At 50.5% G+C, this 26,063-nt stretch overlaps 1 protein-coding gene across 3 annotated transcripts in view; it reads left to right on the top strand.

Moving 5' to 3' along the window:
* The first annotated feature begins 5,604 nt into the window (after window positions 1-5,604).
* RHBDF1 (rhomboid 5 homolog 1) overlaps window positions 5,605-26,063 on the top strand; it is a 36,277-nt gene continuing 15,818 nt past the window's right edge. Inside the window, exons 1-4 of one of the 3 annotated variants that reach the window (XM_065644798.1) lie at window positions 5,605-5,860; window positions 21,231-21,372; window positions 23,430-23,560; window positions 25,841-25,945. In XM_065644798.1, coding sequence (XP_065500870.1) covers window positions 21,253-21,372; window positions 23,430-23,560; window positions 25,841-25,945 — 356 coding nt within the window. In that variant the 5' untranslated portion in view covers window positions 5,605-5,860; window positions 21,231-21,252. The remainder of the gene's footprint in view (window positions 5,861-21,230; window positions 21,373-23,429; window positions 23,561-25,840; window positions 25,946-26,063) is intronic. The other 2 variants (XM_065644797.1, XM_065644799.1) reach the window with 2 other exon arrangements.

Below are 26,063 nucleotides of genomic sequence, written 5' to 3'. Positions count from 1 at the left end.
GTTTCATTCCTTTCTTGCCTTCCCCTGATTTGGCATCTTATGATAAGCACAAACAGAATATTGGTTAAAAACTTTAGTGGCAGCATCCTCTTTCTACCGTGTCCTGCAGAAGGCCTGGAAAGACAGAGGCAGCTCCACCAGGGCTTCCTCATTGAAGGTCGGCAACAGCTTCTTTAGCTCCTGCACCAAAAAAGTCTGCTGGAAAACGGGGAGTCTTTACAGCTTGGTGTGTTTTGACAGATGTTTGTTGGCTCACTGTTGATGGGGTTTAATTACAAATAATCCTTCTGTTCCTGCTTGCATAGTGCCAGTGTTCCAGTGCATCGCGGCGTTTCGTTTTGGACAGAGAAACTGGAACCCAGTGAAGGGCCACTGGGATGGCCGAGGCTGGGGAGGAGAGGCTGAGAGAGCAGCGTTGCCCACCCTGGAGCTGGAGGGGATCGAAAACCACCTTGCACAGCCCATGGGGGCTGCAGGGACCCAGCGAGGGCAGTGGCAAGGGAAACCAGCCGCACACAAAGACAGGGGCTCATCCTGGTGAAAGCAGCACAGCCCTGGGACCGGACCCAGACAGGTGGTGGGACCTCCATCCTCAGAGGTCTTCAAAACTCAACGGCAAGGCCACGCTCCAGGCATGCCAGAGACAGAGCTCAGAGAACCTCTGGAAGCTGGTAACCCCCTCCTCTTCCTTGGGTCCTGTTTCAACCTGAAAAATCAGGAATAGAGCAGAAGGACCAAACCAGCAGCAGAGTGACAGACAGAGAAGAGGAGCCACCTTTCCAGCTGCGCCTTTTCCCAGTTACTGGGCAGCACAGCGGCACCGATAAAGTTCAGACCAGAGCCCATGAAATTAGATTGTTTGGCATGTTTTTTACATTAAATATAGTTGTTCCTTAAGTCTAACTAACTACAGTACGACATACTTAAATTATTTGTATCTGGAGAGTGGATCTATGTTACTAAAACAGGGAGAGTGGATTTTACTTTGAAATTTTAGCCTCTTACTTTGCCTTTTACTTGCCTATGCCAAAACTATTCTTAAAGATTTGTTTGAAGATATACTGGATTTACACAAAGCCTTGTTATTTTAGCTAAGCAAGCTCTTTACAAGCTTGTTGTCAATAACCGAACTATTTTTTTCTCCAATTACTGAGTTCATATTTTTACATCAAGATAGCATATCTCTACTCTTTCTTCAAAAATGTAGTTTACTTCCAAGAGACCAACCAAAATTCCTCATCTCTTTTATGAACTCTTTCAGTTCATTTATGAGTAACTGAACTGGCAATCTTTTAAAAAAAATTAAAATCCCGTTTAGTTAATATGGGAACTTATGAGAAGGTGAACTTCATTGTGGCTAATGATGGCTTTGAGTCCCTTTCTGAACCGAACTAGATCACTCATTATTGCCAATTTTGAACATTCTCCTTCAAGGCTTGTCCCCAGCAGCAGGCTAGAAGCCACCAGGACTGGCCTTTAGCAGAAGCTGGACATTTAAATGAAAGTCACTGTTCAAAACCCAGGCACCCCAGAATTACAAATCACCAACTAAAAGGTAATTTGTGTAATTTGAATTCAGCCTCTTCCATGCCTGCATTCTGATAGCAAGCTTTGGTCACACATTTGGTGACTACGCTCTGTGTTTGACTGCTTTATAAGAGTCCTCATGTGTCTCTTGGAAATAAATCTGTCTAGTTTTGAAATTCTGAAGCAATATTATTTCATCTGTTGCCAACATTGGACTGGAAAATTATAAGAGTCTTTCAGGCTACATAACAGATATTTTGGGAGTTTCATCTTACTTCTTTCATGACATTTTTATTCCTTCCATATGAAACATACATATATATGTATATATTTTATATATATATATGTTAAAAGCTCCTTTTTTTTGGAGTATACTGGGGAGAAGAATGCTGTTTTGCTAAGTGGAATTTCCTAAGTATTTTGGAAGTAATATCCTTCTTTACACTTTTTTTTTTTTTTTTCCGGTCAATTCCCCCAAGGGGTTGACCAAAATTAAAATTGCCATTTTGATCTGAATTGATTTTCTGGGTGAAATACAGTTAAAAATAAATATTTCTGTAAGGGCTGGCCATGAAATCCTAGTTTTATGTTATTTCCACTCCTCCAGCTCCATCTGGCATTACAAACACCCACATTCCTTGTGGCTAGAGCTAGGAATGATCAGTTGCAATTAATCTGGGCAGAAAATGAAGGGGCTGAGTTTTGATGTGATTTCCTCGTGCTGTGCTGGGCAGCAGCTCCTGTGGCTGTGAGCAGTCTGGGGTACCACCACCTTCTCAGATCCTCAGTGTTTTGGCTTCTCTCCTGCCTCATCTCCTGGGTTGGGTCCCCAGCCCCACATGGACTCGCTGAACACCTCTGTGATCTGAATTATCCATCCTGGTTTGGGCTGAATAAGCTGCAGACTAGGACAGTGGGGCTTGGTTTTATTTTTGGGCCTCTTCCCTGCGCTTAAAGTCCTGACTTAACACCCTGTCCCTGCTCTGTGTGCAGCCTTGCAGCCAGCTGAGCCCGCGGCACATCCAGCGCCTCGCCGGGTACACTAAATTGCCAGGGTAAAGTCACCTCTGTGTCCCTCCTTGCCACTGTGTGGTCCCGCAGGGATCCCACACAGGGCTGGGGATGAAAACCTGACCTGCTGCTGGTACCCAGGAACCTGGCTCCTTCCCCAGGGATGGGATGCAGGTGATCTCCAGTCTGCCCTGGAAATGCATTCTCCAAAGGGAAGCCTCGTCCTCTTGCTCCTGGCAGTTCCCTCTCAAGCTCCTGGCCAGGCCACCTGCATTTGAAACTCCATGGGACTTCGCTTGGGTTTCTGTGTTATTTATCCTCCCCAGAAGAAATCCCAGGCCTTTCTGGACCTCTTCCCTGTTTGCTAGGACAGCTGCCAGGGCTGCGCCACCACTTCGGGTCAGCACAGGAGGCACTGCAAAGCCCGTGTATTTCCAGAAGGCCAGGGGAGCTCCGCTTTCCCCGCAAAGGCTGCAATCTGATGCTCTCTGCTGTGCTTACCGGATACTTTCTTGGCCTAAACCCTGAACAAAGCAGGTCAAAATCGAATCATCTGTCTAGATAACTGTTGATCCAGATAAAAATAGACCTCTGTGCTCCTGGTGTGTCCCAGCTATCCTGACATAACTGTTAGGCAATGCACGCAGGCTGTAAGATACGGGAAAAGGGGCTGCGCTGACTTGGAGCATTGCACGGCTCCCCGATGCCACGTGTCCAGTGGTGACCATAAGCACGTGTCAACACCACCATTTGCCTACTCGGATGTATAATCAATATACACTGCAGCCTGATTTAATACTTGGTGACACAGGATTGGTGCTCCACGGAGCATTGCATACAAATGTGCAAGCAGGAGGGAGAACCGTGGGGCGCTGATGGAGATGAGATATCGAACAAACACGTGAAGTACCTGTGGGCCGTTCTGCACCACTCCTGGCCGGTGCAGACCCACCGGTGCTTGGCTGTCGGTGGCAGGTGTGTGGTTCACCTGGCTTTGAAGGAGCAGTTTGAGCGAGGTGCTGCACTTCACACGCTGGTGGATATCTGTTTCATTGGGTCTTAACCACGTCTTGTGGCAAGATCACAGTTTCTCATGGGTTTCAAGCAGAAGGGAGGAAATTCCAGTTTCCAGCAGAGAAGAATGAAGCAAATGCATGTAATTACATGTTCACGTTAAATATAACAAGCACCAGAAAGAGAGGTCTCCTTCAGCTGGTCCTCAGAGGCCACGTTCCAAACAGAAGTACCCTCTGCAAGCATTCACGAGGGAGAAAACAAAGAAGGCTGTTGGGGGGGGATGACCTGCTCCAGACCAGGGCTGGTGGGTCCTCAACACCAAACTGCTGCTGTGCACTGGCTCATGCTCAAGAGAGCAGCAGTCAGAAGCTGGCCTTAAGTCACTCCGTTCCATGTATTTGAGGCTGATAGGACTCACTGCACTGAAGGAGAAACACCCTGGGTGGCAACAGGAGCAAGGAGAGTGTATTCTTGACCAAGAGGGTAGATTTTAACCAAGTGCAGCTTCCTGCAGTGGGGTAAAAGAATCCACCCCACAGACTCAGGAAAGGCCAGGGGAACAAGATCTTGTGGGATGGTGTTAGCAGTGCTGTCTGCAGGAGCGTTGTACATGAGCGAGAAATCACGTTTCAGTGACAGAGCTTTGTTTTTCTTGCAAAACGCACGTACTGTTGGCAGGAGGCTAAGAAAGAGCAGGGGTGGGTTGGAGTCATACTCCAGCTCCAGAGCGTTCCTCCTGGGAGATGCTGAAAGGCCCTGTGAGTTCATCTCTGCTCTTTTACATTACTGGACACTTCTTTTCCTTGTTCATGTGCTAGAAACATCTGAAAATAATTTGTGCCTGTTAAGCTTTGCAGAGCTTTGCGGACGGTCAGGGTTCTGCATGCAATTTGGTCTCCACCTCAGCCAGGACAAGCTGAGGCTGACCTGTGTTTGCTCATTAGCTAGCGAGATGCACTGTAGTTAGCAGGGCTTTCGTCTTTGAAGCGTGGATGCTGTTGCCGTGTGTGGGCACACACCGGGGGTGCGTTACCGATGAGCTCACCCTTCGCAGGGAAGACCAGCCCCTGTGACACGGGCTCTTCTGCTCGTCTCGATCGCTCTTGCGTGCAGGTTTGCAGGGAAGATGCAGTAAGATGGCAAGGAATATGCGCACCCCTAGTTATACTACTAATATAAAAAAGCATCTGCAGCAGTGGGTTGGGGACCCACTGAAGAGAGCTGTGTGTGCTGCAGGCCTTGCTGGAGCTGTAGCAAACCTCTGAGTGAGCAATACACGCTGACTGATGCTCCGGAGAGGACGGGTGGAGAAATCTTCGGCAACAATCCCAGGACAAAAGTGAGGACGGCTGAGCAATCGAGGTGGGAGGATGCTGTCCAGAAGGGGAAAATGTTTAAGCTGAGGGGAAAGAAAGAGCTTAGGGAAGAGATGATACACTAACCACATGGCTGGAGGAGGAGGTGTGAGAACTTGATGGGAAACACAGGACTAAGTGTGAGGGGGGAATGGGGCAAGGAGCAGGTAAAGGACAGTGAAGAAAAGAGCAAGAAAGAAGGAGGTGATTTGGAGCAGCCCAGCCAAGCGTTAGCTGTTCTGTGTGAGGGCAGAACCGCGACAGACTCAGCTGCGAGGGTTCCCTGTGGGTGGCGAGGGGGCCGGGGAAAGCCCGGCCGGGGCCAGGCGGCTCAGCCGTGCCCGTCCCTGCGCTGAGCTTGTCCGCCCGCAGTGCCGAGAGCGGCTCCGGCCGCGGGGCTCCCGCACGGGGCTCAGCCCAGCTCCCCCGGGCACCGCCGCCGCAGCTCCCGGCAGCCGCGGGAGCGCCCGGCGGGCCCGGGGCTAACGGGACCTGGCGCTGAACGCTGTCACCGCGGCTCGCCTGGGGTTCGGCGGCTGCACGCCCGAAGGGTGATGCCCACCCCCGAAGCGGACCCCAAAACCTCGGCGGGGAGGCGGGGGCTCCAGGCCGGGGCTGCGGGGGCCGCGGGAGGGCCGGTGGCTTCCGCCCGGCGCGGCGCATTCCTGCACCGTGAGTCAGGGCGGCGGCGCGGCGAGATGCGTCGTCCCGCGGCCTCGGGCGCTGGCACTTCCTCGGCGGGACTCACGCCGCCGAGCCCGGCCCGGTTCCCATCTCCCATTTGCATGCCGCGGCTGTGAATGGCGTGCCCGGCCGGCCGGCCCCTGGCACGGGGGAGGAGTCTCCGCTCCCTACGCGGGCCGAGCTCGGCGGCGCCGGTTCCTTAAGCCGCACTGGGGGGCGGCCCGAGCCGAGCGGTGGGTCGCCGCTGCGCTTCACCCGCCTGCACGGTGAGTGCGGACGCGGGGCCGGAGGGGGCTGAGGGGCGGGGGGGGGCGCTCCGCGGGCCGGGCGGCTCTGCCCCGGGGCACGGCGCGCACGTGAGTTGCGGGCTCCGTCCCGGCCCCGGCCCCGCCGGCTCAGCCGCGGCTCGGCAGCCCCCTGCTGGCGGCCCGGCCGCGGGGGCAGCCCCGCGGGCCCGCGGGGGCCGTTGCCTGCCCGGAGCGGGGAGCGGCTCTCGGCGGAGCCCGGGACAAGGCCGGCGCCCCGAGGTGGCGGCCGCCGAGCCGGAGGCAGGTGGCGGCCCCGACCCCTGTCAGCAGGGAGGAGCCCTCGGAAAATGGGCACCGTCGCCTGCCCCGCGGGGTGAGGCGAGGCGGGGGCGGCCTTCGGTGCCTCAGCTGGGAGCTCGGCCTGTCAGTGACAGGCAGAAGCAGCAGCGCCGGACCTGTGTGATCTGCCCTCGGGGTCCGTGTTGCCCAGGAGTTTGGTGATCTGGGGCTCGGGGCCGTAGGTGAAGGTGCACGTTCGTGACTCGTTTCAGCTGATCCAAGTCCACGCTGGAGCTCCCACCCACCCCTCCCCTGATGCTGGCACTGGTGTTTGGGCAGCCACTTTGTGAGCTGATCTGGTGGCAAGCACAGCGCTTTTTACGTGTACAGGTTGGTTTTCCTCTGCATCGAGTCCCTGAACAGAGTTTTCACACCGTGCACTGCTGGCACGAAGCAGGGGATCACAGCAGCCCCCAGTAAAGCTTTTGCAGGGTTGCATCCTCAGCGCGGAGTCCTTTTGGGCATCTCAGAGAATGACCCGTCCTTCTCCTCATCATAGCACACACACATAACTCGCCCTGCGGTGCTGAAGTGCCCCTTGTGCATATTTTGACTTGTACTTTTCATGCATGTAACTCGGGAGAGGTGAGCGGCAGCGCAAATGAGTTTTGTCTGGTGCTTGTCCTTGTGCACGGCTTGGTTCTGGCTGCTGATTCTCCTGCAGGTTGGCTCCGTGGTGAGGTGCACAGTGTTGGTCAGGGATGTCTCCAGGCTGGGTCTTGGAACCAGCAGGAAGTTGTTTCCTTTCTTCCTGTTTTTGTCCCCATGGCTGCTAATTTCCTCTAGGAAGAAAGCTGTACATTCTGCAGTGAAGGAAAAAATAGTCACACGTAATGGGAAGGGACAAGGCAGCAAAGCTGGAGGCACTTCTGAATGAAGCGTGGGACGAGGAAGAAGCACAGGGTGTTAACTGCAGTAGCGCTGATAGAGCAGCAAAACCAAGTAGCTGCCTTTGTGCCATGACCACAGGGGTAAAAAGGGCCCACTTGGGACAAGCCAGAGAGCAGACCCTTGGAAGGAGAATTGGATCTCCACTCCAGTGCATGGATATATATTGCTCTCCAGCTCTTCTACCTTGGCAGTGCCAGGTTTGCGAGAGGAGGTGATTGCTCGTGCTAGATCAGTTGATATAGTCAGAAGAATCAGATGAACTTTTAGATGCTTCCTTTCTTCAAGTTTTGACTCTTAAAAGGACTTTACAAAAGGCTTTGTATGCCTGCAAGCTTGTCTGCCTTCTCTTTAACCTTCTGTTGCTCTGATAACAGCTATCATCCCTCCCTCCTGCTGCATCCCTCTCCTGTCCTTAGATCCTCGAGGCTGTGGCTGGGCAGCCCAGGTCTCCACTGTCTGCGTGCAGGCTCGTGGGGAGCCTGCGCCGCTCCTGAGCTGGCACCCTCCCAAAGCTGCCGTGGATTTGGAACAGGGGAATGAGCTTCGTTATGGTCTCTGCACTCATCGGTGCTGAGCCCCCCGGGAGGCAGCGGCTCTCACGTGTGGTCAGCGGTGTGCCTGCTTCTGTGTGTTCCCATGAAAGGAGGTTAATGCTGTGCAGCGTAAAAGCAACTCCCACAAAACTAATTCTGCTCCGGGACTTCCCATGACAGTCTTTTTTTTTTTTTTCTAAGCAATACACTTGCGAGAGATCTGCCTACAAACTGGCTTTTCAGGTTCTGGGGAAAGCCACGGGCTGGCCCTGCTCTCTGGAATGTCTTGCTGTGTGCTGGGTAGGCTTCAACCAGGGTGACGAGGTTTGGATACAGAGAGCGCTGCTCGCCTGCAGAGCAGGCATCTCTTCTCCAGCACGCTTGTCCTTCCCGTGGCTTGGTGCTGAGAGCGTGTGGCCCTGACATGTCACCTCAGTCAGGAGTTACGTCCCTTGGAGAGGGCCAGCACCTCGTCATTGAACTTGGCAGACAGCTTGTTTCACTTTCGTGGCAGGGACTGCAAAAGGCTGCAGCTGAGCGAGGTCGCGACGCAGGAAGAGGAATTCTTTTTGGGGTCATCAGTCCTGTTCCTCTGGAATCCAGCCCCGGAGAGTAGCCAGCAAGTCCCAGCACGTTCCCCTGACAGGGGCAGGGTCTGCTGAGTGTGGCGTGATAGGACAGTTTATTCTGGGCACACAGCCCACGTGCTCAGATATAATTAGTAAAGATTTTATTCCATTCAGTGTGTCAGATCTCTCTGCAGCGCAATCACAGCCTGATTAGTGCTGAAGGCCTGAGATAGGCAACATGACCAGGAGTCCCGGGTTGATTTCCCCTTCCAAAAGGTTTCCTCTTGCAAAAAGGTTGGCAGAACACCCTGTGTACTGCTGGGAATGCTGCCTGCTGAGTGGGACTGGCTGTGAGCTGAAGATCCTGACCTTTCTCTCTCTGTACCTCTGGAGCTTTTATCCAGCAGAACAGTCTTTGATAAAATTCTTCCCTTGTGGTTCCTGCCTTTCTTCCTTAGTTATCTCTGGAGGCTTTGGCATCCCACGGAGACCATGTGTCCTTCTCAGAAGTTCAGCATTAATTGTGACCCAACATGACACTTCTATTAATTGCGGTTCTTGCAGCCACCTGCCTGTCAGTGGTATATGACCTGTTTCCGTAGAAATACTTAAAACTTGAGGATGGGTTCCTTCCTTAACATTTTCCATGAGCTCAGATGTGAATTAGTTTCCTTTTTTTTCAGCTGAAGAGGTGCTGGGCTCCAAGTCTAACTTTATCATAATCTAGTTGGAATAAAACAGGCACGAAATGTGCAGATCTCAGACCGTTACCGTAAAGTTGCCCCCCTGCTGCTGGGTATGTACCTGTTGTAGTTTTAAGCAACCCGCAGAATGTACGTGCTGCCTGCCTGCTCAGAGAGCTGCGTTGCATCCTCTCTGCTGAGAGTGTGACAGCATCTCAGTGTGCACTGTGGGTGCTGCAACCTGAATTTAGTGGGACTTGTGTCTGGGTCCTGGGTAGAATGTCCCAGTGCTGCTGCTGGAAAGTAGAGTGAAGATGGTTTCCTCCTTCAGAGGAGGGAAAGCCCTGGTGTCCAGGGTCACGCACGTAGTTGTCTTCCCAGTGCTGGGGGTTTTTTAGCTTTGTGATTGGCGGTGGTTTTGTTTGTCTATTTTTTGCCTTGTTCAGAACTAGCAGAGGAACCAATTGAACTGACTGGACATCAGGACCCATTGCTTACTGTGCTAGTGTCCAGTGACTCCTCGCTGAGGTCAGCACCCACCATGCAAGTAATAGAAAAAATATTTAGAAGGGACAGCCCCAACCCTGCAGCTATTAGTCCCAGGAGATTAGGGAGGCAATGGGCAAGATTCAACCTTGAAAGGAAATGGGTCTATTAGACAGCGTTTCCCATGGTCGTGCTGGCAGCCGTGTTCCTGTGTCCTTGAAGAATCCCAGGCTGATTTGGTGTGGGGTGTGTGCTCTTGCCGTCCCAGCCTGCTTGCAGGGAGTTGTGGAGACCCTCACTCCACCACAGCGTGGGGTGGGCAGAGCTGCTCTCCAGCGTCTCTGTTTTCACAGCCTTGGCTGTGCCATTGGGAAGGTCGAGGGGCAGCCCCGAGAGACTGAGGTTTCCACAGGGAACGGTGGAAGTTGTGGCTGTGCCGAGATTGCCTCTTGTTGTGTCCTTGTTAATTGAACTTCAGGGGTTTCCGATTGCTTGTTCCTTTTTCTGGTCCTGCTCATCCAGCTGCTGTCCGGGACCGGTTGAAGCTGACTTACAATCGCATCTCTCACACTTACTGTTTCAGTCCATGCTGCCGTAGGAATGAGGAAGTGGGGTTGTTTAATGTGTGTTTAATATGTGGATGATGCCACAATGAGCAAATTAGTAGCTGAGTTTTTGAACAGATCATCCAAACTATGGTCAAATCTTTTTAAATAACAAACAGTAGCTGTTTGCTACTTGGTGAAGGTAGAGAGCTTATTCTTCATGTTAACCTTAGCTATTAAATCCACTAAAGCTATAGTTTCATTGGTCGTGTGCTCTGTTTGCTGCAGAGACAGCAAATGTCAGATTGACATAAGATTTGTTCTCGCTGAAATTTCCTTTGGGTGCACTCTTCAACTATGTAGATAAACCATTTTTTCAAATATAATTAAAGGTACTTTTTGCATACCATAGAAATGTTAAACTATCGTGATATCGTCTCGAGCAGCGGATATATTCTCAAATTGTGGGGCCTTTAGCAACAAACAGACTTTGCCTTAGTAATGAGAGCATCTCTAAAACACGGTGATTATGAAAGGAAATGTAATTTCTTCTCAGTGAACTGAGAAGTATTATTGCAAAACTTCCCTGGCACAGGACAGCCTCCCCAGGGGAAGAAGAGATATCAAGACATGCCTGATCTTGCCTTTTCTGGAAAGCCTACCTTTGCCACCTCCTCCCTTTCCTGTTTCCACTCCGCTGAGAGACACAGCCCCTTGCTCTGCTGGTCAGCAGCAATCCCTGCTTTGAAGGTTTTTCTTTTTTCTTTAAAAAGAAACAATCCATATGAGGTCATCCTGAAGCTGCACAGGACGCCGTTTTTACTGTTCTACATGTCTGGCACTTACTTGGTTTTGACTCAGTGGAAGTTATAATAGCTTGAATTTTAAAATCTTGAGAGCTCAGATGGCTGGATTAACGAATGCAGCTTCTGTATTTCAGGAGTTATTGCCCTGTAGCAAACAGCACATGGGAGGTTTGTTTCTCTGTCACTTGAATTCAAAGCCTTGTGCTTTAAAGTGAACTGTAGAAGAGAGCGGGCAGGGAGTTGTTTTGCCAAAAAGTGTGAGTGTAACCTTCCTTTTCTCTAACTGCTACAGGACCATAATTTCAAGGACAACACTGAGAGAGAACGTGCCATTCACTCAGATTGAAGAAGTATGGCTCACTTTTTTTTTTTCCTAAAACAAATTTAGAATTATGATTATTTTTGTATGTGTTATAAATGAGTTGGTACATTGGACACACGTGGACGTACACATGTGCACACATACCTGCAGAGCAAGATGAGCTTTTCTTGCAACTGCTTTCCAGTTAGACGAAGCAGGAGATATGTGTGGCTGGCTGTTGAGCACCAGCAAGACCAGAAATTAGAACATCAGAGCAGCAGGCCAGCTAAATCAGCTGTGGCCCTGGCTAAATCAGCTTGTGCTTAGGAAGAGCAGCTCCAGCTGAACCAGCCCTGCTCAGAGTCCTCGGCTGTGTACTTGTTCTTTTGAAGGATCTCCACTGGGCCTCGTTGCTTCGGGCGCTGCTGGTGGATGCAGGCTTGTTCTCTCACTTGGATCCAGGTGAACAGAACTACGGTCGTGTTGGAGAAAGCAGGTGTGTGATGGTAAGCGAGCACAGTCTGAATTTCAGAGGAACGTGCAAAGAAAGGCAGCCTGAATGGCTCAGATGCTGTGGCTTCCATCCTTCCTGAATACAACGTCTGTCTTCTGGTGGCTCCAGTGTTTGTTATAGTTCTTTCCTCTCAGATTTTTTTTTTAGATTGCTATTCAGTGTGGTTTTATGTAACTTTCCATAGGAAATGTTGTCATTTGCGGCAGTTTTGATCTCATTTGCCAGTAAGGCATTTACTATAGTACAAAAACCAGTGATTCTTAGCTGCTTTTAGTATAGAGTCTTTGCCATAGAGGCTGGGTGGCTTTTGGTCTAACATAATTTTTGGTTTGGGTATTGTGATCTTTTTAGGTGAGGTTGCTAGTTTTGGCAGTTGCTTTTCCATCAATTATTTATTGATGTCATATTTTCTAAATGAACAATGTGGCAATCACTAAGAGGTGTTACCAAGAAAATTGCTTTTGAGGTGGGTGACAGGTATCAGCTATTTCAAAAGCAACCAGAACCAGTGTTCATTGTTGTCCTGAGTGTCGTACCAGTGCTATGTTCCTAACTTTCCTTGTGTCCTGAACCCTTATGGGACTTGTGATGAATATGAGAGCTAGCAGAAAAATAACTTAAAAATGCAGAATTTCAATGAAAAATGATACCTTTGTTAAAATACAGTGGTGGGATTTTGTTGTTTCTTTGTTAGCGAGGAGCTGTAGAACATGTAGACATGGGCAGAGTGCTGAGACCACTGCGCTTTGCTGGGCACCCTGGAGCGAAGGGCTCTGCCTGCTCCTCACCCAGCGGGCAGCTGCGTTACCTTTGAAAGGTGCAAGAACAAGGCTTGTGGAGATGATCCTTCTTCTGGGTACGCTTCTAGTGCTGGCAGTCAGCTGTTTATAACTGCAATTGTTAATATTTGAGTTGTTAATGCGATTATACTTGTTGTCCGTTGTGGCTGCGTTCACTGTGGCACTGGACCAGCGGTAGTATCCTGCCTTCCCACATAGGCATGCTGAGATGCGTCAGCCATCAAGTGGCTGGTAATGGATCTCCAGGTGGAAACCAGCTCCTTTGGAGGACTGGGCAGTGCTGACCCTACCAGCTTCCCTAAGGAACGGGGGTGCTGGTCAGTGCTGGCTTCTCACCCCCTGTGCTTGATGTACTGTCGCTGGAGCTATTAGCTGGTATTGTCATCAGTCCGTGCCCAGATGCAGCCTGTAAGTGACATGCTATGACCAGAGTGTCACATTAAGACGTGGCTGCTGGAAATGTGGCTATTGCACGTGGTGCTGGGCTGGCGTTTGTGCAAAGCTGCAGGCTGTGTTCATGGAGAAACACAAACAGGGTGAAGATGACGAAGTGCTGCAGAAAGTTTCCTACTGCTCCCTCTCTTTGTTGATGATGTTTTCTGCTCAGCCTGTTCCCCTTGCTGGTATCTAGGTAGGTTGTAGATGGCTCTGTGTTGAGTTTAGTCTGGAAGGTGGAGCTGGATGCTGATTGCTCGTTGCCCGGGCCCTGCGTGGGCGCTGGAGCACAGACATGCTGGCTTGTGCTGTGACCCTGCTTCTGTTATCTGGGTCATGTGTCCTTGGGAGGTGGAACAGGCAGCCCCTCTGCCCAGGCCGCTCTGCTTGGCTCCTGACCACCTGGTTGCTTTGTGGGTGTCACAGACCACAGGTGAGCAGGGGAGACTCATGGCTTGGGAACCCTGCTATGAAAGCTGCCAGTGCGTGAGGCTTGGCCGTCAGCTCTGGAGAAGTCTCTGGGTAGTTTGGATGTTTTCCTATCCAGTGGCGCTGGCAAAAATTCACTCTGCCTCTGGTGATATAGTAGTATTTTATTCCTCCTGCACTCAACACCTGCATGGAGGGCACTTCTCGGCAGATTATTTAAGCCTCAAGAGATGCAGAACTCGCCACCTCCCTTGTGATAATTGTTAGCTTCCCACAGTGCTACAAGTGGCCAGGTTTTCATGATTACTTTAAACTGTGCTACCTTGAAGAGCAGTCCAGTCATCTGGCTCCAGCTGCTCTTGTTATTCCTATGTCTTCCCCTTTCCTTCTGCTGGCACAAGTGCTCATGGAGCCATGTGGTGACTTGGATCAGGGAAGAGCTTGGGCTGGAACAAACCGTTTTCTTTGCTGAGCTAATGTGCGCCGGTTCCCAGCGTGGATCACCCGGCAGCTGCGGGGATGCTCGTGCCAGCATGAGGAGGGGGCAGCACAGAAGGCTGGGGGCACTGCTGCTTCTCTTGGCTTGCATCTCTTTCAAGTGGCTCTGACGCCTTCATAGCATTTTGAGCCTTGGCTTCTGTGTTCTTGTGACTATTCTGCCTTTTGTCTGCTGCAACAAAAGGACCTTGAAGATCAGTCTGTCTCCTGTGTGAGTGTTTGCAGGCTGCAGCTGGGGGTCATCTTTTAACCTGTGTTTGGAGAAGTTCAACTACAGATCTGGGGACTAACAGGAATCAGAAGAGTTTTTTTGAGCTCCTTGTTTTTCCTTTCTCTTCTGTATGAAGGTACCAGACCTGGATACCTTTCAAGTCCCATGCAAAGCAGCTTGGAAAGCTTGTAATGCTGGCATTCCAGTAGGAACTCATTTATGGTTATTGCCATCATGACCCACATCTGCCATCCTGATAATGAGACTGGCTCACATACATTCAGATTTCCCTGGCAGATGTTTTTATTCCCTATATTTTAAACCCTCAAGCTCTGTACATAGCTGAGCCATCTCCAAGTTCCATGGGTCCCAGTTGAAGCTTTGCACTCTGTGTGCCTCTTGCATACCAGTGTCATTCTACAAGGCTTTGCATGAAATCCAAACCCTTGGGTTTCTTCTAATGTAGCTTCCCATTTCCTGTCTAGGGGTCTGCCCGGCCTCTTCCAAGCCAGGAAATTTCCACTGGTATTTCTCAGCTAATTAAATAAAGTGGTTCACGGTGAGATCCCTCAGCGCTGCCTCGGTTGCTTGGGTAGCCGCAGAAGTTAAAGACCTTCCCCATAGCATTCACCCCACCTTGGTGGGTTCCTGCTGGCACAGCTCTGTGGTGGTGCTTGTGTGCTGCTTTTCCGTGATCCTGCTCAAGCGTGTAGATCCTTTTCTAGCTCCTTCTAGAGCACTGGTTGAAAAGAAAACTCTGTGCCTTTTAATTCACCCTCTACAAGGCAAAGTTCTGTCTGAGCCTGCACAAAGTCTTTTGCTACCCCAGATATGTTTCCTCCGTGTTCTACTTCTACATAAAGTTTAAAAGACAGTGTCTTTCCAATGTGCCACACTGGCCTGTGGGAAAGCGATGTCTCTTAATAAGAGCTTGGCTATTCCCAGTCCTGTCTGGTCCCTCTCCAGAGAGGAGTGCAGGGGCACACGCGGTTCCCCGAGCACAGATCTGCCAGGCGGGGATGGAGGAGTGCTGTTTCGCATAGGCTGTAGTTTGGTGTTTCAGCTAAGCTGCTATCATGCTGAGCTATCACTGAGTAGGCTGGTCCTACATTTCCTCTCTCAGGTTGCGCAGAGCCTGGATTGCTCAGACCCCAGCTTCTGCTCGGCAGCCTGTGGGTCTGCAAAGCCTTACAGCATCTCCTTTGAGGTCGGCAGCGAGGGTCAGGGGAGCAGAGCCCTGCACAGGGCAGTGCTGATGGCCTTGTTTCATTTCCGAGGTAGTTTCTTAGGGTGGGACGTGGTGGTGGTCTCAGCCGAAGCCTGGGTGTTGCTGTGTCCTCCACAGCTTTCCCAAGCGTGCAGGGTCACAAGCCTGTTCCACCCTCCCCGTCCCCGCCTGCCCTCAGCCCCTCCATCTGGCTTGTTTTAAAGGTCTGGCTTGCGCCTGGTATTTGAGATATTATTTGTAACTTGTTGGGTCTGATCCATGCTAGATGGTTTTATTGGCAGCTGTGAGGCTGAAACCCCACTGCTCCTCTTCTGCTTGGACTTCCTGCCTTTTCCCTGCTGTGCCAGCAGAAATCCTGGAGAGAGAGGCACAGCCAGCCGCTCCTGCCGCCCCGGCTCGTTCTGTCTGGAGAACACATTTAGGATCCTGGTTTCTTTGCTGTCTCTCCACCCAGAGGCCTCGACCCGAATAGCCGCGGGGGCAGACCCCTTCAGGTACACGGGACTCTCTGCACAGGAGGCACTGCAAATACAGCTGTTGCAGCGATGGGGGTTTGAAAATTGGAGGAACGCAGCTGGAGACTGACCATGGGACACGGTGATCGGATTGCAGTGGAATAACCCCGGTGTCTGTTACCTCCTGGGGGTGTCTGTAAGAACATGTACACGCTGTCCTGGAGTGGAGCAGCATTGTTGAAAAAAGCAGATGATGTGTGTTTGTATGGTAGAGTTGAATGAAGTTTGTGGGGTTTTTTTAATTTATTTTTTTAAATTTTTCTTTATTTTTTTTTAACTTGGAATGTTTTTTTGGGAAATAACAGCTTTATTTTAAACGGGAATGCTAGTAAAAATGGAAATTTTGAAAGAAAAAATCAACATGAGAATAGCTTCGGTTGTCAAATGGAAGGATGGTCTGTCTTTGAGATGACCGTGCAGATCGCTGAATGTATTTGAGATGCCTGTCTGATTTAGGAGCACGCTCAGGCTTCTGTACAAGGCTTTTCCTTCTCTGTTTGGGTCAGCGGATTTCACTAAGCAGCTTTTCTTGATCATGTGCCAACTTTGGAATTTAATGCACGGTCCCTATTTCTCAGCCTGACCCACAGCACAGTGGATTTGGCTTCGGTGCTGGTACTGTGACCTTGCTTTGGCAAGGAGCTTTTGAAGTTGACTTTCCCAGAGTATCTGCAATATACAAGTTTTTTCTTTTGTTTGTTGTTTTAATTGAAATGGACTTTGTAATTTTTGTGCTGCTACCACAGTTGTACATGCAGCTCATCAGTTACAGGAAGATGTATTTGCAAATGCCGCGTGTTCAGCCTGTGTGATGGAAAAGAGTTTGTATTTCCAGGTTTCTCAGTTTTGTGATGCTGAGGGAACAGCTTCTGAGCTGGCTCTCCTGGGAGAAGTCCAGTCCCAAGTATTGGGCCCTTCCACCTCTTCCCAGTCTCTTCAGACAGTGTCCTTACCCACGTCTCCAATGGCTCTTATGTGGTTTTGATAATAGCGGAGACTTCTCTCTTGATGCCACTTGCTGGAATTGTTATCCTGACAGTTTACAAAAGTTGAGTTTCAAGCCTCAATAACCGTTCACAAAAGCTTGAAAATATGAACATTTGTACCTACCCAGGATAAAGATATTTAGCTGATACCTAGGCTAGTGGAGCATTTTCTGGGCTTTGGGAGATGCTGCAAACCATAAGCAGAGGTGAGAGGTCTGGAACAGCTCCTGTCCAAGGACTGAGCAGCTGGATGTGGATCCCACTGTGTGTGTGGGCTGATGATGGTGGGAAGGGCACAAAGGAGATCTGTAGAGCCAGGATTGGCATGGAGAAGACACACAGGGAAAAGCTGTTCACTCTTCTGGCCCCAGGACTAAGAGGCATCAAGTGAATGCAGGAAATGTCAGGTTTAAAGGCAAGCTGAAGAAGGTGGCTTGTCGCACAGCACATGTTTCAGCCGTGGGATTCTTTGTCACGTGCAGTTATGAATGCTAAAAGTTTGCTCGGATTCAAAAACGGGTTGGATATATTCAGGAAGAAAAATCATTGGCTGGATATGGAGACGGGTACAGAGCGACATCAAATGCAAAGACATCTCTGGCACAAGAAGCTCCGGAGTTATTCATAGCACATGCCGTGACTCTGTTGTGAGATATGACTGCGGAGTGATCCTGGGCTCTGTACCCATTGCCAGGCATCCTCTGTTGGAAATGAGACACTGGCTTTAGACGGACGCTTGGCCCAGCCTGGCACGGCTGTGCTGTGCCTGCTCCTACCCTGCTGCTGCCACTGACTCTTGAAAACGCTTCTTAGGAGAGCGCTGAGAAACTGGAATTACTTGAGGATATGTGACCATTCACATGAAATATGTTTCAACGCAGTCAATTTTGAAACAAAGCCTGTCGGCCAGAACAAATACATGGGCACCATATCCTGAAATGGTAACCCCTAAAAATAATCGAGAGGTCAGTGTGGAACTTGGAATGTACTTTTAGTGCAGTGCTGAGACAGAAATTGGTGACTGCAGCACTTCGAGTGAGGACCAGGTGCAATAAGAGGTGTTACCTGACTTGCAGAAACCATGTTCGGCCGTCCAGCTGTACATCTATATACACAGCTATGCATCTGTGTACAGCCATACGTCTATGTAGAGAGCTGGATCCACATTCAGTCTCACATTAGCTCCTGGAGATCCGCCTGCCGTGTCCGCGCCCTGGTTTCTCCGTGCCCTGGGCACTTGGCTTGTGCAGAGAATCGGGCCCATCCCATGTGCTTGTGAGGTTTATTCTTGGCCACTCCAAATGCAGACCTGTAGTTGGGAATGCTGAACAGCTCTTGTCTTCACTGCACTCTTTTGTTGGGAAATGGATGTTTTAGTAAGTAAAAAAAAAAAGGTTAAACTGCTAGAAGAATTTGCTCCTGAGTTGAGTACTCTGTTTGCAGTCACACTTGAAACTCACCTGCTTTTTAAATGCTTGTGTGCACTTACACTATTATTATATATACATTTTGATGCTTTGCTATTTTTCGAAGAACAAGGGAGACAAAGTATACTTAGATGGCAAATGCCCATTTTACTTATTGTTAACGTAATTCTGAGGCAAGATAGTGCTTTCTGGGCCGTATTTTTCTAGTAGAGTATCTGTGCGTTGTCTGCTTTTGAAGATCTTGATTTCTGATTGATGTACTCTCAAAGGAGGGTGAGACATGTAGGTTCAAACCCTTCAGGCAAAGGAAAATGTTGAAATAGGGTCCCCAGCTTTCTCAAGAAAGCTTTAAAGAGCTCTTTAACTGCCAAAGTTTGGAAGAAAGCGGTCTGTTGCCTCTGTCAGCTACGTGAGTCTTGTCCTGACATCTTTTTCTTGTCTAAAGTACAAAGTTGAGTTGACTTTGGGGATAATCATAAGGCCACAGGCTTGACCCCATGTGTGTGCGCGCTCTGTCCTCTGCGTGTGGCGCGTATGCACAGTGCAGGATGTCCCCATGCTCTGGTAGGTGTGGGTGACAATGAAGATAGCATGCCAGATACGTGGACATCCCTGTCTGTGGCAATTTAGGAAGGAGAACTGAAAACCGATTTCACCAGCAAGTCTTTCATGGAGCGCAGCGTTGTTGTAGCAGCTCTAGGGCAGTGCAGGAGTGATTCATTCACCACCTCCCTGGCTTGGCCGCGCCATTTGATAAAGCTGCAGATCTGAGACACGCTTGTGTGTTTTACACCCAAAGCACCTGCTCACAAAGGCAGCTCTGTAGGTGGACAGGAAGGAATGTGGGTGATTTCTGCTCATTGAAGAGATGCTGGAAAACCAAGAGTTGATAGTTCAGAGGCTCTGAATTTGCCCTTGAAGGTGAAGAAATGAGGCTCTTGAGTTGTGTTATGAGGGGCATGTGTGAAATAGGTTGTGTTTGGTCACACTGGAGCAGTGACTCTGTCTCTCTTGGCTGGTCTCTGATTAGAGCATCTCAGAAAGACCTGGTGTTCATGACCCTCATGGGGCAAATGCTGGAGCTCTTTGCATTGCACCCAGGGAGTTTTTCAGGTGTGAGAAACCTGCTTTGCTTTCTGACCTCCCCATGAAGACAGGTTTGCCCATTTTGTATGCAATACTGGAAGCTGTCTGGTAGCGGATTTACCCTTACCAAGAGCAGGCAGGAGTTCCCCAGTACTCTTGCTGTTCTTATCTGGTAGGAAGTTAGAACAGGTGCATTTGGTCACCCGTGCGGCCAGGGCTGGAGGGAGGGCAGGAATCGTGTCCCTCTAATGCACGGCACTGCGTCTGTGCACACGGGACTGTGGTGCACGTACGAAGGGCATGCCTGTACAGGCTAGATTGTGAATTCCCAGACTTTTGGGGGCCTGTGGTATTTGCTGAAACCCAACCTTCATCCACCTACAGCTGAGTCCTCCCTTTCTGTCGTTCCGGCCCAGCTGAGCGCAGCGCTCCTGGCAGCCAGCCCAGCTTGTGTGACTGAGCTGGCAGCTGCTCTTCAGCTCCTTTTAGATGAGATTCTCTTCTCCTGACCCAATCCAGGTCGTCCCCCACTCCCTTCTGTTGACCTGCTCCCCCGCCACCGTGTATCTTTTGCAATGGTAAGCTGCACTGTTTGCGTGGCTCCCTTTCCAGAGCAGCTGCAGTGAGAATATGGGCTGCTGTGGGAATATGGTGGAAATTCTGTGAAAGGCAGCATGTGTTTCAGGGAACTAGTGCCTAATTTAGATTGGGAGGGACCTTCACAGGTTGTCTGGCTCAGCCGCTGTGCAAGGCAGGGCTGATTCAAGCTGCTCAGGGCCTGGTTTAGTTGAGTGCTGAATGTCTCCAAGGATGGAGGTCCCACTGCCTCTGGTCCTGTCCTAGGGCTTGGCTGCTCTGAAGGAAGAATTTGTGTCTTGCATATTAGACTTATTGTGCATTCAAAATAAACTGACTGTGTTAACATTGTAAGAGCACTGAGTTTTAGTGCAACAGAGTTTTCTGCTGCTCCCTTTCAAATTATGTGTGCCTGCAAAGTTAACTGGAGGCTAATTCCATCTGTCCACCATGGCGGAGGAAGAGGCCGGCACTCTGTTTTGTCCCTTATAGGATCTGTGGCCATGGACAACACAAGGACGGAGCTGAGAGAGAACTGGATCTTTTGTCCTATTCAGTGCACGTGCTTCCCACTGCTAGCATGAGATTGTGCGTGTGCTAGGAGAGGAAGAAATATGGGATTGTAGAATAACTTAGGTTGGAAGGTACCTGTGAGGGCCTCTGAGCCGATCCCACTCCAGTGAAATCTGTTTTCTTAATTATTTCTCCGAGTGTGCACAGCACAGTAGGTGCTCTGCCAGCCTGAAAGAGTCGCATGGTCCCTGTCCCGCTGCATGCAGCCGAAACTGGAGGAGAAAGCTGCAATGCAGTCGAGTGGGCAAGAGGACAGCGAGTCACTCTGGTTACTTTGGCATTTTGGTAACACAGCGATTTTTATTTAAATACCATATCATTATTATTTACGTATGAAACCCACTCTTAGTTCAGGATTAATGTCAGTTCTCTAATGTTTATGCTATACTTCACTACTCTGCGCACTGTGTTGTGTTTCTAGAAAATGACTACATTTAAAAGAGATTAGAACCAGCAGTGAGAAATGGCCACTTGCTAATTGCTCAGTAGTCGCTGGGTAGGACAGCGTAGTGCTTGGCTTTGGGTGGGCAAGATGCATATGTGAGTCACAAGCTGTTTTTAGAGGGAGGTCAGTGGCTTTTGGTGCTGCAGTTACTTAGCTGGTTGGACCGGATCCAGATCTCATTAAGATTTAATTCATGACCGGTTCTTAAGGAATCTGGATCTTACAGTAGTCTCAGCAAAAATCTTAATGGGAGGTGACTGTCAAACTTGTGACCATGGTCTCCGGCACCTGGCTGGAGATCCTGCAGGCCTTAGAAATATGCCGTGACCTCTGAGTGTCTGGTCCTGGCTGAGCAGTGCGGACACAAGCTGTGACGCCTGAACCCTCACGACCACTTTGGGAAGTTGTCCAGCATGGGGCTTGTGTCCCATGAGCCGCAGCCTGGAGGAGTGTGCCCTGCTCAGCCCTGCTGGCGTGGCCCCCTCCCAACTGTGATTTCTCCCCTCTCCTAGGCCTGAGGACAAACGTGGGACGATGTCGGAGGTGCGACACGACAGCACGAGCAGTTTACAGCGGAAGAAGCCACCATGGTTGAAACTGGACATCCCGGTGCCGGTGCCTGTGTCGGTGCCAGAAGAGCCCCAGCCCGTGCAGGTACAGAGGTTGGGGGCAGGAGGGTCTGTGGGGCTGGGGGGTGCACAGAGCCCTGCTGCGCCAAGAACTTGCCTGTGCTCATGGTCTTCAGCAGTCCTGGCTGCGCGTAGTGGCAGGTCATGAGGCCACGTGAGGAGCAGAGCCATTGGATATATTTCTGATCAGTAATTAACTCTCCCTTGAAGGGGATGTGGGAGGGACGAGGGTGGGTTGCCGATGTGCTCGGATCAGGGGACGTGACTGTTTGGATGTGGGGATTGTGAAAAGTGTCCTGGCTGGGGGATATGGGAGTGAGGTATTTGAACAAGCATTTCTTAAGGGAGCTGGAGGGCTGAAGGGCTCCTAAAGAAACATGAGGGCCTGGAAGTGCTGAAGCTCCTGCTGAGATGAGCAGGGAATTAATCTGACTTATGAGTAGCCAAGATAATGACAGGCTCTTGTCACTAACAGCAGAGAAAGAACAGTTACTGGCAACACAAAGCTGTTACCAGCATGAGGCACAGAAGAAAATCATGTGGGATGAGAAATAAGTAACATTGAAAAGTGGTGAAATAGAGATGGGGTGATAGGTTAAGAGGAACTGTGCAAAGTACAAGAGTAAAACATCCGTATTTGTGTTTGGAATAGGAAAAATAATAGGAATTTCTGCTATTAAGTGACAAAACCTCTAATGTACGGGTGAGACTTGGTTAGGATGATTGCTGGCTGCTCGTGTGACCTTGCTGCGGGGACAGAGACTCCCCGCACCAAAGGCAGAGCCAGAGGGTGTTTACCGCCCAGCTCCATGGGTGGAGCGCGATGCCTGCCTTAATTGCTTACGTCAAAGAGCAGTTTAGCCATCAGAAAAATGGAAGGTTATACAGCTGTCCTGGAGGGGAGTTGTGTGACAGCTTCTGGCAGATAAATCTTGGTCCTGGTTTTCCCTTGGAAGGAAAGTGATCGGGGTTCAGTCTGCAGGGGTTAGAAGTGGAATGCAGGGTTTTAACAGTGCAGGTTGAAACATTCTGAATCACTTGTTTAAGGCTTTGATGGATGTTCTCTTACCCGAAATCTATAAATCCAGCTGGGGATCTTCTGGAGAGGCACACTGTACTTATGATGGAAGCTGGCGGAGGTAATGTTCTCTGGAGGTCTGGTGTGCACAGCACGGGCTGTCAGGATTGAGAGTGCATAATGGGTTCCTTTGGCTTTTAGCCAAAAGATATTGTTTGATATTGTTTTCACATAAACCATATTAAAAATGTTGAAATTAGTGGAAATTATTAGCTCTCTGAGCTAGAGTAGCTGGAGTCGCAAGTAGTCCTGAGGCAGAGACAGTGTGTGACCAGAGAAACAGTTGATCAGGGCTTCACTTGCCAGAGCGGCAGTCTGCTCACCCTGCATTTTACAGATGGGAGACGGTGGCTCTGCCAAGCTGATGAAAAATTAATCTAGAGCGGCACTGGGGAGGCAGTTGTACGGGCTGAGAACAGTCTGGAGACTTGTGTCATATTTGGTAGGTGAGATTCAGCCAAGACATGCCAAGAGCTTTCAGACCTGAGTGTGTCCAGACTATTGGGTTATAAACAAAGCTGATGTGGCTTTCCCAGCTTGCTTAGCCTGCACCAGGCAGCAGCTACAGCACAGACCCACCCACAGCTCTCACAGGCTTTTAGTGCAGATCCAGAGTCACTTATGAAGCATATTTTGCTTTCTGTGCTACTCTTCACCTTGTGGAGTGGTCTAGGAGTGTGTGATCTGGGTTCCTTCTGGATAGAAGGATGTATTTCTCAGGTAATACATTCTGTCTACAAATGGATGTCATGCCATGGGCCAGGCTAGTGCCAGTCTGAACTGAGACCCACTGCAACATGCAGATGCTTGGTGCTGACTGTTGGGTTCTGCAGAGCCATTCCTGGCTAACATGAACACAGTCCATGTTTGCCTGATTTTGCTGCCCAGCTGCATGCCACGAGCATGGGGGGCTGTTGAATTTCTGACTAAGTGTTTTACACCCTGGCTAGTGTTGTAGAGCAGCACTCTGAGAACACTGAGTCCCCTCCTGCTTCTCTTCGCAGCCAACGAGACGTCAGGCCTTTCTGCGAAGCGTGAGCATGCCTGCTGACAACACCCGCGTGCCCTCCCTGCCTAATGAAGCAAGGCGACCGGTGCTACAACGACAGACCTCAATCACCCAGACCATCAAGAGGTGAGACACTGAGCTCATGGAGCCTGCTTTAGTGGATTCTGCCATGTGTTGCCATCCTTTATTTTTGAATTTATGGTCCTCTGCTCGCCCCATTGCCTGGCACTTAAGTGGCACGCTGTCACAGCAGGATTAGGTTGTCTCCTTTGTTATCTGTCATGAGGGCTGAAGAGAGTGGTTGCAGATAGGTCCCAATATATGAGCCCAGATGAATAACAGGATGCCTCAGGCCCTGCTGTGTAGCTGAGACTGTACAATGTGGCGTGCAGGGCTTGCTTTGGTGCAGTATCTGAGAGCGTGTGATTGCTGGGGGAGGCAGAAGCCCATCCTGAGCAGCCCAGGGCTCTCAGCAGCTTGTCTCCTGGCACTAGGTCATTGGCAGTTCCTTGAGCTGGCTATGGGGTGATGGAGAGTAAGGAGAGGCTGCTCCAATCCTGTCCCTCACACCAGCACAGAAGGTTATTCCTCTTCACGACCCAGGGGTCTCTGAGACACGGCCACGCAGCTGGATGGTCCTTTCCTCCCCGTGGCAAAGGCTTATCCCAGTTTGTCCAAAGGGAGTGGCTTTCCCATCTGCTCTCCTGAGGTGCCTGGCTTGTATTCCTGGCACTGTGTCAGGCCTGCCTGCATCCCAGGAGCATCTCTGGAGCTCCACAGGTCGGGGGCACTTCCAGCCAGCCAGGCTTCGCCCACTCACGAAGGAGCAACTTTCCAGAAATGGGAGAGACTGACCTCCCACACACTGTTTTCCTTTGCCTCAGACGTTCCCCAGCTGCCTTGGTGGTGAAGCTCTCCCACAGCACCTCTCTGTGATCCTGCTTTTTGTGAGGTTGGGAGGGCTGAGCCGTGAAGCAGTGTCTGTTCTTTTCAGGGCCATGGGTGGATTCTGGGCCTACCTGTGGCTGTTCTTGCACACCTAGACTGCCAGTTCCTTCACCTCCCTGTCCTTGTCCCACTCCTTATGAGGACAATTAGGCAAGAGCATGTCAAGGATGAGGAGATATCCTGGTAAGGCACTGCAGAGGCCCTGTCAAGAAGTGTTGAGCAGAAGGGGCAGGATAGCCTTCTCCCCAAGAGGTCCTTACAACGTGCAGCTTGTGTGTAGGGTGGAGAGGTTGGGAGTCTCCTGCTCAAAGTATGTGTGGGGGAATGATGCTATTTTGCAGTGCTGAGCTGTTTCCACGCAGGCTGTTGTGCAGCTCAGGGGGTGGCCGAGTCTCTTCCTGCTGGAGAACTTGCAGTTTGCAGGTGGTTTCTGCAAAGTGCTGTGGGATGTGGGCAGGAGAGGAAGAGCAGCAGTGGGAAGGACTTCCCAAGGGGCAGAACTGCAGGAGATGCACACAAGACATGACAATAGCAATAAAAGCATGAAATAAGTGTATCAGAAACAAGGACAGGGAACTGGAAAGTACCAAGGAAAAGGCCTAAAAGACTGTGTTTTGTATGGCAGAGCTAGGGGTGCAATGGAGCATTGCAGGCCATGCATCCACAAAGATGCCTTGGTGATTTGCTTTGTGAGTCCAGGGAGGCTGGCTTCCAGGTTTTCTGCTTAACACAACCCCCAGGATGCACAGAATGTGAAACTGTTCTGGCAGCAGGAGTCCAAACCATCCTGTTCCCTGGGGCTTGCAGGATGCAGGTCAAGTGTGGGCCTAAGGTCAAGCCTCTGTGTTCTGGATCATTGCATGGGAGCAATTCAGGTGCCCGACTGTAGGCATCTAACACCATTTCCAGTCTCCCAGGGTGTCTGAGATGTCCACATGAGCAGTAGTTGTGGCACAGATAGACTCGTGCCCAAGGTGAGACCCTCCAGGGTTAACCAGAGTGGGCCCACGGCACATCCAGGGGCGTCAGACACTTATGTCTGTGCAGAACATATCGTGGCCTGCTGACACTTCCATAGTTTCATACTGCAGTGTCCAAAGCCAGCCAGTGGGATCTGTAGCTGGGTGACTGCGCAGAATAAGACAGATCACAGAGGTCTGGGAGTGCAGGGGGATTGCAGCATCCCTGGTGTCTGCAAGAACGATGGGAGACATACGTCAGAGGTGCAGATACACCAAAGGAGTTCAGCAGCCTCCTGGGTTCAAAGATGGTGATGTGTGGTTTGAGTTTGGTTGTTTCTCTTGGGTCATGCTCTCAGCTGGACTCTGCTGTCACGTGCAGTGCGGCATAACTGCTGCTGATGGGGCTAAGGAAGGAAATGTGGAGGTGTTGGATGCAGGTTACTGCTCCCCTCCACAGCCCTGCAGGCTCCTTCCTTCAGCTGTCTTTTCTTTGCAGCAGACAGGTACGGTTTCAAAGGAGTCAGACCCTGCCCGTTCATGGGCACCGGGCAGGCAGGAGCTCCCTGAGAAAGCGGCAGTCCCTGCCCCGATCGTTTTTCAGGTACTGGTAGCACTGAGTGTGAAACCCACCCCTGCATGCGTGTGCAAGGGCTGTTGTGAACTGCACAGATTCTGGCTGTTGCTGGGACCACGTTGCTTTCCCAGAGATGGCCAGGAGG

The sequence above is a fragment of the Caloenas nicobarica genome, chromosome 14 (genome assembly GCF_036013445.1).
Source record: "Caloenas nicobarica isolate bCalNic1 chromosome 14, bCalNic1.hap1, whole genome shotgun sequence".
NCBI lineage: Eukaryota > Metazoa > Chordata > Aves > Columbiformes > Columbidae > Caloenas > Caloenas nicobarica.
Note: the sequence above shows the minus strand (reverse complement) of the source record. Positions and strands in the feature narration are given on the sequence as shown.